Source organism: Rhopalosiphum padi, chromosome 3, assembly GCF_020882245.1.
Source record: "Rhopalosiphum padi isolate XX-2018 chromosome 3, ASM2088224v1, whole genome shotgun sequence".
NCBI lineage: Eukaryota > Metazoa > Arthropoda > Insecta > Hemiptera > Aphididae > Rhopalosiphum > Rhopalosiphum padi.
The window spans coordinates 56353765-56366866 of record NC_083599.1 but is presented as its reverse complement, the minus strand read 5'-3'; the positions used below and the strand labels follow the sequence as shown (position 1 = coordinate 56366866).

Sequence of the window (13102 nt, the reverse complement as noted above, 5' to 3'; positions counted from 1 at the left end):
TATTTTATGTTCCTATTTTATTTTATATTTGTATATTATGCATAACAAACACTTAACATTTAATATTAACACTTCAACAACACAACTAAACCTTATCCTTTTACACGGGAAAACGCTCATTTCCAAAACAACATATTTAAGTTGTAATTTCATGTTTTTTTAAACAAAGTGATACTAAATTTTGCGAAGTGTTTTAAATATAACTTTAAAAACTCGAAACTCTTTAGCAGACATTTTTTTTTATTATTATTATTATTTTAAGCATTTAAGTATTTATTAAAATCTAAGTATTGGACTAAACTTTATTTAGTTTTATTACTATTTTTTTTTTTAGACGACCTAGTCATGACATAAACACTAATGTCATATAATATGACATTGATAAACGAATAATTTATAAATAACTATAAGTATAAAACTATAAAAATCAACTTATCAATATATATTAATATATTATTAATTTAAAAATGTAATGTTTAGATACATAACCTTCCATACTCGTAAGAAATATATTCCCGTAAATACACAGCAGTTTTCATATACATTATGACAATATCTATATTAATCATTAATATCGCATCTTACGAGTATAATTAATAATATATATTATTTAACTACTAAATATATATCATAATAATTAATAACAAAACGAATATAATATTATGTATTTATATAAAAAATGACAACCCACATTAATATTAAATTCTGTAATAAATAAATGTAAAAATAAATTTAATTAAATATTAAAGATTAATCTATGTGTATCTAAATATCGTTCTTAGTTATATACTTTGTTGGTTTTTATTTAATAAACTTTACATTCGAGCGTGTTATTATCATAAGAACGCCCATAGAAATAAACATAAAAAACGACTGTTACTTACACCGGCTATTTTCGTATAGTAGGTATGAAGTTGTGATTTATGAAACTTAAAAACTTTAGTCCACGATGTGTTCTTCTATTCAAAATATTACCGAAACCTAACCATCAGAATATAAAATCTACGGATATTAAGGAAATCACCTCCAAATGTTAAGAATTAAAAAAAACTTTATTATTAGGTAAGTACAGCTCACCATAAGCATTAAATTTATTTTAGATTGTGAACGAAGAGATAAATGGATTGATTTAACAATGATATGTGCTTTTTTTGAGAGAGTACACGATAAATTGTCAATAAATTGGATTAAGAACGTGCTTTAAAAATATTAAGGAATAACTGGAATTTTTACACTGAACAAGATTTTGACGAAATTTAATTTTTATTTTATTGTATTCAAAAGAATAACCACAGTAACTTGAAATTTTCACTTAGTATTAATATTAGCATTTCCTATATACATAGTAAACATTTCAAAATATTATAACTTTTTTTGAAAAAAATAAAAAAAAATTTGTAATTGGGTAAAAAATACTTGAAAATTTAATACAAGGTTCTAATAAGTGGTTCTTATTTCTATATAAAAATTTTAAAAATATATAAGCACAATTTGTTTTTATATGAATTATATGTTCAAATTTGGACGAAATTACTTATTTATACGATAAAAAATTATTTTAATTATTTTCATATAATTTAAAAGCATTCGCGGAAACATTAAACTTTTATGTATATTATATTATAATTAATATTACGAAATATGCAATGAAATATTTGATTAATTTGAAGATAATGTTTATTTTTGCTGTCTTACAGTATTTACAGAAAGATAAAATTAAATTTCGAGTTCTAATATATATTTGTAAAGATTGTATACAATATGTATATATTATTATAATAATTAAATACTACATTATCCGAGAAAAAACCTATCATAATACTAAAAGTAAAATAAATGGCTTTAATAGCTGTACTTATATAAAACAAAAAAACATATATAGGCTGCATACCGCTTCCGCTCTAAATCAATTGTTGTAAACAGTGATACAATGATATATAAATTAATTCAAATTTAACACACACATAATAGTGACCCACTCGACGCCTAATGTACAGAAGAGCGGTATCCATTTGCCTACCTTTTTTATTCTTAAAAAAAACATGAAATCTATTTATAGATAAAAATTGCTTACTCGGCCTAAATTATTAAAATATTCTCAGTTTAAGCATCGTAAAAATCACGTTACAACCATTAACCACCTATTTGAAACATAGCTTAACTTTTTATGAAAATTTACATTTTAAATGTACACATTATTATGTACCTATTCCTTGGTGTATTTTCTGCCATCAGTATCGTTTTATTATTAATAATTTGATCAAAACTATAGTATTAAAGGGTTACGCTTTTAATAATGTTTAGTACTTATTTCTTTTTTGTTTACCTAAACGTAATAAAAAAAAAATTGGATATTTATAGCCAATGTATGCGACTAATTTATGCTAATATTTTAAATGTTTCGTTTTCCATTAAATATTCAACTATTTATTTTAATATTATAATATACATAATACTAAATTTATTAATTTATTTTGTTTGAACATTTTTCTACAAAATTTAATTTGCAAATTTTCATAATTCTTATACTGTTACCAAAGTAAGTTTATTCTGTAGATTTATTCATCGTGTATTATTTACTCTCCAGTAAACATATTCTTTGATTCATTATAATATTATACGATTAATACACAAAGACATTTTTTCACTCAGCCGTAACCTACACTTTGAGTTTTTCGAACTTATTATAACTTGTTTCGCCGAATGCCGAGAAACGTATAAGTAAGTAATATGTATACACAATAATAGGATAAAATCTATCGGTATATAAACGCTGTCAATCAAATATTTTCGAATAACCTCGCGATTTTGTTGTATTTTCATTCACACAAAACTAGGTATGTCGTGTAACAATCATAATCAAATAACTAGTATAAAAAGCAGTACTTATGCACACGTGTTATAAAAATAGTAAATACTTTACGTTTCAATGCGATTTGTTTTATTCTTAGGTAACCCGAGAAACATGTAAATAGTATGCAATTGAACGACGATAGGTGAGGCGTAGGTGCTCAAAATATACATTACACATTCATTTAAGAAATAGTAATAAAATAAAGTACGATTGTATTGACTTATCTCAAATTACATGTTTGATATTTAATTTATACATTGAGTTATAAAGTCAATAAATATCTCTAGAAAAAACGTCTTGTGGTAAACATTTCATCAAAACTATTTCCTAACAAAATGAGAATAAATCATCATATTAATTAGTTTTTGGTATTATAACATGCGTACCACGTGCTTTACTTTTGGTTTCATTCGTGACAAAATAACTATTGAATACTGCATAAGAATGTAAGACGGTATCGCTCATAAAATATTTTAAACTATACTGGTGTTCCATTATAAAATTCAAAAACTTTTTTTTTCTTCTTTGTATTCTTTTCGTCGTTCTACTGATGAAATATATTGCAATTTACTGTTAAGAGGACATCGTATACGCATAACGTGTTGTCTCCGTCTTATTATAACGCATAACATATTAATTTTTCATTTAAAAGAATCCATTTACTCTGTTATTTTTAATATTAGAGTGAATTGATCTATTATCAAACATAAAGGTACGAATATTATCCAGAGCTAAACATAATATTTTTTCTTTATTTAATTGATATTAAAGCAAGTAATGAACATTTTAAAATATCAAATTAATGTATAATTCATATTCTTTATCATTGCATGCAATGTTTATTAGTCAGACAGTTCTTTATTTAAATACCCACCTATCTTGGATTTCAATTTTAAATTCGGTTTTTAACCGCCATGTATACGATATTCAGGAAGTCGCGTGAAAAATGTAGTTTGCGTTTTTTTCTTATTACGATATCCATTGGACAGACAGCGTCGCATTACAGTGACCTCGTCAGCTGTGTACCCCTCCGGTGCAGAACTACCTAAAAAGTATATGGGGGTGAATTACCAAACGGTTATGCCAATAATTATCGCTAATACAAATACGTTGCAAACGTGCCATAACTCGTATGACAAATACTGTTAATCGGCTTCTTGTGTACTCGTAATTCAATTTTAAGAACTTATTAGTGGATGATTTCTTTCATCGGAAAATTGTATCTGGAGAAATTTAGACCGGAAGTTTTCATTAGTTTGTATTAGTCAATTTTGAAACTCTTTACAATTTACGTAGTCTAAGTTTGGTATTAACAATTTTTTATAGCGTTAAATCGGACTTTTTGTTATTCCATTGGTATTTATAATAATAGAAATAAAGCTACCGGTGGTTTTAAAATATATATATTATATATTATACCTATTAAATAAATGTTATATGAAATATAGAACCTGTTTATGCAGATGGTTATCGAAGAACTTCCATCCAATTGGTAAACAGTACATTTTCTTGTATACTGTTTCAATTGTAATTTGACGATAAATCCGCTAGCATGTGTCAAGCTAAATATTTAAAGTTTACTGTTTAAAGTACTTTGTTACTCCTTTTCTCAACACATTTGTTTTTTGTAATCAAAGTAATTTTATACTTAGTATTTTCTCAAAACCAAAAATAAAATATTTTTATTGCTTTAATTTTTTTTTAATTCATAGTTTAATTATATAAATAAATATATATATATATATTACTACTTATTTGTACTAAAATATTATTTTGAAAATAATAAAGAACTCTAATAGAGAACATTTATTTTTCAAGTAACTATAAAAATTTAAAGGCCTAATTTTAAATCTTTCAGACCCAACTACCATTATAATAGCATTAGTTTTCGCGATTTTTTTTGTATCTGTACATTTTGATTCTAGAACCACGCAACCAACACCTAAAACTGAAATACATATTCTATTTTTCTTAAAATATGATGATAATATGTTTTTTAACATATTATAGCTTAGTTGATAATCGATCAAATCTAAAAACTGTTTTATATTACAGAATCGTCTTAAATACAAAATTCTAAGAAAAAAGTTTTTCTCTAATAATGATTCTTGGTGCTATGAAGTTCAAATCGAAATCAAAATTATATTATAAAGTATAATTGATATTTATAATTCACAAGTATTTGAATTCTCAATGAAAAATAAATAATGAACTTTTTTAGAAAAATAAGACGTTGAAATTGGCTCTCGCGAATTGTTAAATAAACCAATTATTTTCGATGACAAATACGATGAAACGTCTGTTCTATATATTATACAACCTACAACCTATGCCAATACTGCAGAGATGTTAACAATTTTGAAATATATACGAGTCCAATTGTGAAAAACTTTGAAATTTCCGAACAAAAAACTAAATAATAAGATAACCTTGATAAAAACAATTAGGTATTGAATGACAGGATCACGAAAGGAACGAACGAACGCAAAAAAGTTATGATGAAATATACAAACAAGCAAAAAGTTTGATAACAGTGCAATATATATATTATATATTATATATATACATAAGTATTCTTACACCATATTAATTTTCAGCTGATAAAAAATATTTTTATGATATTTAAATTTGATCGCATTCGATAAGCATTAGTTTGGTCGCTATTGAGTATAATATATTATATCCGCATATCACAAAAATTAAAATAATTAATAAAATCCTCTTCCGTAAAATAATGTTAATTTAAATTCTTCAGCCATTCCGTTGAAAAGGTCCAATTTTCAGCTTAAACACTGTTGCATTAATGCATAATTTGAATTCGATATGGAGTATGAAGGCGTATTGCATAGCTAATAGAAAGACAAGTAACTTGGTGCTATACAAAAATGTCATAACCACACATACATGCTATTTATTGGGCTATCGATGCATGTATAGATTGGTTGGCACTTGGCGAGCAATATCTTTCGAGACAATGTTTATATTATATTTGCGCGTATGAAATAATATTTCATGTCTTACGACTTTTCGCGTAATTTTTCAGGTTTTGTGGTATAGAGACACGTTGCAGTTGGACATGACCGAATGGCGGATTACCGACGTCAGAGGCAACCGATACACTTTACGCTTGAGAAAAGTACAAAAGACCGATTTTGGCAATTATTCATGTGTGGCCGATAATGGACTTGGCAAAAGCAAACGATCCATCGAAGTGACTGGTAAATATAACTCATAATGAAATCATATAATATTAAATATTTAACGTCCCAACATAGTTTAATGCACGTACATTGTTTATACATATGGTTATACATATTGGTACAATGGTTTTTAATCTGAGAACTCTTATACTTTATTTAATACTAAATCAATTTAGCTGATATTTGAATTATTAAATATTTCTATTCGATTATTATTCGATATTTTTACGATTCTTTTTAGATTATCTTAGTGACTCGAATATAGCGTATACAATGTAATGTATATTAATTAAAAAAGGTATTTTTCAATTCTTTACTTATCAAATATTTCGTTTTCAATTATAAATAATAATAAGTACCTATTGAATAATGTGTATAAGTAGGCAATTAAAACATTTTATATATTCATATATTAATTTTTATTGCGATTAATAAACAAACTAAATCATGAAAACGTCCAGTAAATATTAATAGTTAATATGATTGAGTTATAAATCGTATGAGAAAATCTACAAAATAACTACGGTAAAAAAAAATAAAACACATGAGGTAAAGTATTGCAAAAGAAGTCTTCACCTCGGTCCTCAATTAAAAAAAAAAAATGACTAGGAGTGGCTATAGGATAAGTATTAATGTATTATACTCAAAATGAGACATGAGTACCTACCAATCTATTAATAATTAGTAGGTACATCTATACATCAATAAAAAAAATTTACGTAGATACATTATTGGCTATCTCTATCTGTTTTTCCAATAAAACCTGTCAAAGATCATGATGCTATTTATTTTTTAAGTTTAAAATTGTCATTCCGTGTTTGTATATATGTGCACTATTAACATACGTGTTACTATATATTAGTTTTTTAAATGTCATGAAATAATTTAATAATAAGTTAATTAAAATTTAATAAAATAATTAATTATTATTCAAGACATTCAAGACATCCTTAACTACTTAAAAATATATCTCAAGTCCTCAATACTCGGTGGAATTAAATAATAAATTATTTATTTAAACTATTACCTTTAATCATATAACGTACTTACCTAATAGTATACACAGTATATGTATATTAACTAATTTATAGATATGTGCTATGGTTCATTCACAACCCTAATAATTATGAGAGAAAATCTGTAAACTAAAACTTGGATAGGTACGACAATTCGATCATACGGTAAACACAGTGTAAAATAATAAGTTACACATTGGTACAGTAAACCAACCAATATAATTTATGCAAAATATCATTAGGAAAATAGCTTTTGACAACGAACCATGCGTTGTATAAATTGTAATTAGTGTCGGGTTAAAAATAAGTGGATTATTTTGTCGACGTTTCTATGAGAAATTGTATTTTTCCATACGTGCCACACTACACTATGCCGGCTTAAAATGCATCTGGAATGATAATGTGATGGATCAAATGTAAAACAATGGTTTGACGTAACATCGCGTAGACTGTTTTATTAGTTCCATGGCACGTGGCAAATATTAATCTCTTGTTAATCTGCAGGTTTGGTAATGTACTGCGCATATATACATAATTTCGTATAACCAACGTAAAAATAATTTAATATGTTAAATCAAGATTATGAATAAATCTTCAAATTTCTAGTCAAATTTAAATTATTCACGATCAAATGTATGGATAGATAATGTGCTCTTAAATTTCACAACATCGCGCATTAGTAAAATTCAAAGAATTGAAAAATTGTATCAGAATAAAAAAAATTAATAAATTATAGACCTAATTAATATAAATTACTTTATTTTAATTAAATATACGCATCATTTATCATCAATCAAACAGTTAAATTCTTAATTATTTTTTAAAAAAAATTGTGATTATTAATTTGGAGTTAACTAATAAATAGTAACATTGTAATGTATATATTCCTGAGGTATTCAATCATGAAAATAGCAAATTATGTTAAACCCTTGCCAATAAGAGTTAATTCGAATAATCATTTCCCATAATCTTACATAAATTTATATCAAATATACGAGATACTAATAAATAATAACTGCATAGGTACTGAAGTGTACTAAGTGTATTTGTTGGTTTATAATTTATAAATTGGAAAACAAATGTAATACTTTAGGTATCTACACTACACGAACTACAGCAATATGAATATCAAAAAATATTAGGATTCATACCTCCTACAAATATATCCTTGTTTATTTAATTATTTAGACTTTAATTTTGAATACATTTTATTATTAAATTATGTATTATATACATTCATCCTCTAAACAATTCCCACACTTTCTTTAATTGTAATCCTTGATACACAACTGAGTAATCGAAAATTTCATGCAAATATTTTATTTTTATTTTTTATCAAATGAGGTTAGAGAACTATTGAAAAATTCAAACTACAAACAATTGGTGCAGTGTTGTATATTGTACATAATACATGATATAACTAACAATAAAACAAATAATTAGCAAATTAAACTATTCAACTATTGATTTGTTTAAGATTTTACGTTCCTAATTTCAGTTTTATTTATAACTGTTTAAACTTTAATTGCATTTACAAAATTTATTTTTTTTAATAATTTTAAGTATCAAATAGTTAGAAATAGGCAATAGTGTTAGTTTTAAAATCTAAATTTTTTCCAAATATATTTTTAATTCTATGGGGAACAATAAGTATATTGATTTTACAAGAATGTGTTTTTTTTTCAATCATTACCATCTGGAGCAATAAAAATGGTTCAATTTTTAATTTCAGCATTTTTACTGGTTGAAAAATAAAGCTAGTTGATACATAGAGAGAGGAGTCTGAAGTAAGACATCCCTAGTATTTTTTTTTAATGCGTCAGGAAATTTAAAAAAAATGGTAATTTTTATACAAAACCAGTTTTCGAAAAAATCGATATTGTTTTAACGAACAACTAAAAAATAAACAACTGTAGATACTTTATATTTCCCAAATGTTTGTATCACCATTTTCTATACATGATAATATTTTCAACTATTTTGACCATTTAGCTATTTATGGGTAGAAGAAATTTTTGATTTTTCATATTTAGTTAATACTAATAATATATGATAATATCTATCATATTAAAATAATTAGAAATAGAATAAAAATAATATATTTTTTTTTCATGAAACAAAACGTATAATAAATGTTTTCCATCAATATAATATAAAATATCTTACGGTGACATACCTTCTCCGCTTAGAACTGTTTTCCGTGTATAATATATCATTGAATTTAATTTTAACATATCCATTAGTGACACTGTAGACACCAACTTGTCCACCTTTTTAATTTTAAAACAATCTTATTCAACTGTATCACAGCAATTTAAAATGTAAAAATATGTAATTAATCACTCTAATAAATAATATTAACATAAATGCAAATCAAAATTATTTGTGTTAATTAAAAATTTAAAAAAAATGTTGGTAGGCGTTTTTATATAGTATGAAATATTTATTATAATTTTATGAATAAATATTAATTACTATGTCGTATTAATAAAATATACTTTTATTGTTTATATAATTTTTTTATATTTTTAATGGCGTTCACAATAAATATACTCAAATCTCGAATGGATAATAATAATAAAGTAATGTAGGTATATCTTTCCGTTTAGAGTCTTAAAAGTATAAATCATATTTCAACAACAATCCAAAGATCCAACTACGTAAAACCAAATACATAATCTAATAAATTAATTGTAGCAAATGTTTTGCTTGAAAAAAATTATGCAAATTTTAATTTTGATTTATTAATCAATTTACATCAATTTACATAATATTATTTCCATAACTACAGTATACAAATTTATCTTAATACATCTGTTTATCGATATTATTATTCAGTTATATTTTGTAACTTGTACTAACAAATGTAGGCAATTAAAAATATTGTTATTATAATAATATGTCTTGATAGAAAAACAATGAAATAATTTGTAACAATTATTTAGCAGTATTAAAACCAAAAATTATTTTTTAAACAAATCTCAAACTTAACATTATTAACTCCGATAATTTATACAATATATCAAACTAAAAAAAAAGTTAACATACTTCCCTAAACTCTAATAATTTCTATATAATAAATGAATTCTTAAAATACTTGTAACATTCGTTATATGCTATAAAAATACTTATAATATAATAAACACACTATATGATTGCCTAACACAAATATACACACTCAACACTTTTTACACGTCATAATTATTACTTAATATAATAAAATGACACATGGCCCTGGTTCGACATTAACCATCAACGCACCAATACAATTATTAACAGCCATCTACTAAACAGTAAATAATTAATTTAAATATAATAATATTATAGATATATAAGCCAAACGTGTGTTATTATTGATGAAAACCTCATATACAGTGCTCTAGCCCCCAGCTACGGAAAACTTATCTATAAAAAATAGAAAACATTCCCATTTCCCTTTAATACAGTAACAAGGTACCCGGCCCGACCGCGTTGCATACTATTACGTACATTGTTGATTAATAATAATTGTAGTTAATTATTATTATGAAACGAGTATATTTGGTAACTGCAGTAGTGTTGTTTTCACTTTACGCGAAAAACACCTTGTCGTTGTATTAAAATTATTCAAATTTCCTTTGAGATACTAAGCTTAAAATAAAGCGCTCCATCGCACAAATTAACAATCATCGATCGAAATCTTTCATTAGTATGGGAATCGCAAACGGCTCAAACGAAATTCGAATCCTTTGTCTGTGAATGAATGTCAACAACATGAAGATAACACGTGTCCTACCTACATGTAATTAATTTTTAATATTTTAATTACAAGTAACAAATATTACTGTTCAATTCTAAAACTGAAATACATCTTAGACACGTTCTACATGTTATTATTACGCGAACAATTCGTGGTGGACTAAAATTACGTGACTACCGTTAATAATGGTTCAACTATTAAAATAATCTATTTTATATCATATCTTATTAAACTTTCCATATGTATACCTATAATACCTACTAACTAAGCATATTTTAAATTGTGCGGCCATTTTATTTTGTCCACGTTAATATTTTTACTTTTTCAAGCGAATAACAATAATTAGGTACTTACTACTATTAGCTTTAAAGATCATGCAGTCTGAAACTATAATGTATTTTATTTTGAACAAATATTTTAATGCTTGAATAAGTTAGTTTAAATTTAAAAAAACGAATTCTTAAATAAAAAATAATAGTGCTGTAACTTATTATTACCTATCTACAATTATCAAATCATATTCAATTGTATCGTCTACGCTAAAAAGTAATAGAGTAAAAGTATAAAGTATAGATTGCAAATAGGTTGTTAAAATAAAAAATGTTAGTAACTTTATAAGTAAAAAGTGGGTATCGCTCTGCTGTACAGTAGAGATGGAGAGTAGGTCACTGGTAACTATAATGGATGTGTTAAATTTGAATGCAATGACTGGTATCATTGTATACGAAAAACGATCTTGAACGGAGATGATTTGTCAGTCAATGATTTTCGCTGTTTTGATAATATATTTCGTAAACATTTGATCTTTAAATGCTTATAAACAAAAATTGTGACTAACGATTTTTGATTTTTTTTTTTTTACTACGATAAATATAACTTATAATAAACCTTGTATTAAATTTTAAAGATTTTTGGATAGCTAAATTTTTTTTATCGGCATTTTAAGAAAAAAAAACTTAAAAAAGTCGAAAATTTGAATTGTCTATAAGTAGCTTAAAAAAGATCAAAATATTTTGAAAATTTAATCGTAAATAGATAACCATAATATAAACATTTGGTGAAAATTTCAAATATTTACAACGATTATTTTTTGAGCAGCAAAATCAAAAAATCAATTTTGTCGAAAAGTGGTTATGCGTTTAAATTCTCGTTTTTTCGTTTTTTTTTTTCAGGGTTTTTCCCGACGCTTTTCAAAACTACTATAAATTTTTTACTTTTGACCCCCCAAAATACCAACTAGATGAATTTTCCTTTTCAAAGAGGGGTTGAAGTCAAAAATCGAAGCATTATTTCTACTCCAAAACGTGATGACAGACACAAAATATAAATAAATAAAAAACACAAATCATTGTTAAATCAATACATTCATACATCACTCCGTTCAGAATCTAAAATGTAAAAATATTCTTGAACTTTTTATTCGAGTAACCAGAAATATTCTAAAATTGATATAATTATATATTTTCAATTACTTTATTATTTATTCTTAATATAGTATTAACATACCTAATACATATACAGTAAAACCTCTAAATACCTCTAAATATAAGTGGTGTAGCTTGTTAATGATTGAGTAAGAACTATATCTAAAAAAAATAAATAAAACATTTTAAATTAAACTTTGTCCCGTAAAAAAATGTTTGGTTGACATTTATATGAAATGTATGTATGCAACTAACTTAGGTATAGTATAAAATTACAACATGAATACTGTCCTGGAAAATGAACAAAACCATTATTTTTAAATATAATGTTTACGAGAAGTTTAAATTTACTAACCACTATGACATTAGTAATTTTAAATTTTAATTTTAAAACCTTAACAAATGTGATTATTTTACACGTGCAAAATGAAAACACTCTAAATAAATATACATTACAGTACCTCACTATATTTACTAAAATATGTTATATACCGTTTACAGTTTTCTATTCAATTTAAACATATAAAAAGTACACTAAATAATATCTGTTAGTACAAAGTACAAATACCATTTTATCCTAATATTAGCTTATGCAATAGCCGCATATTCTTTAGACTATTTGTGTTAATTATTAAAATATACCTACCTGCGTCGTATTAATATTATTCAGAATAACGTTTGGCTTTATGCCATATATTTAAAAAGTTACGTTTCCAGCTGTAATGTCACGTTAATTGGTGCGGTATGTACCTAAGACCAAACAGAAACTTCAGGAACATCTCAGTTATTTGTTTTTGTTTCACTCACAGACCCTACACACAATGTTACACGACAACACTCAAAATTGAATTTCAACTGTTTCCCACCAC

The 13102-nt window shown here is 25.0% G+C and overlaps 1 protein-coding gene across 1 annotated transcript in view; it reads left to right on the top strand.

Moving 5' to 3' along the window:
• The window catches only part of LOC132924178 (limbic system-associated membrane protein-like), a 517415-nt gene that overhangs the window by 487366 nt on the left and 16947 nt on the right, over nucleotides 1-13102 (top strand). The window contains exon 7 of the mRNA XM_060988319.1: nucleotides 5898-6072. Coding sequence (XP_060844302.1) covers nucleotides 5898-6072 — 175 coding nt within the window. The remainder of the gene's footprint in view (nucleotides 1-5897; nucleotides 6073-13102) is intronic.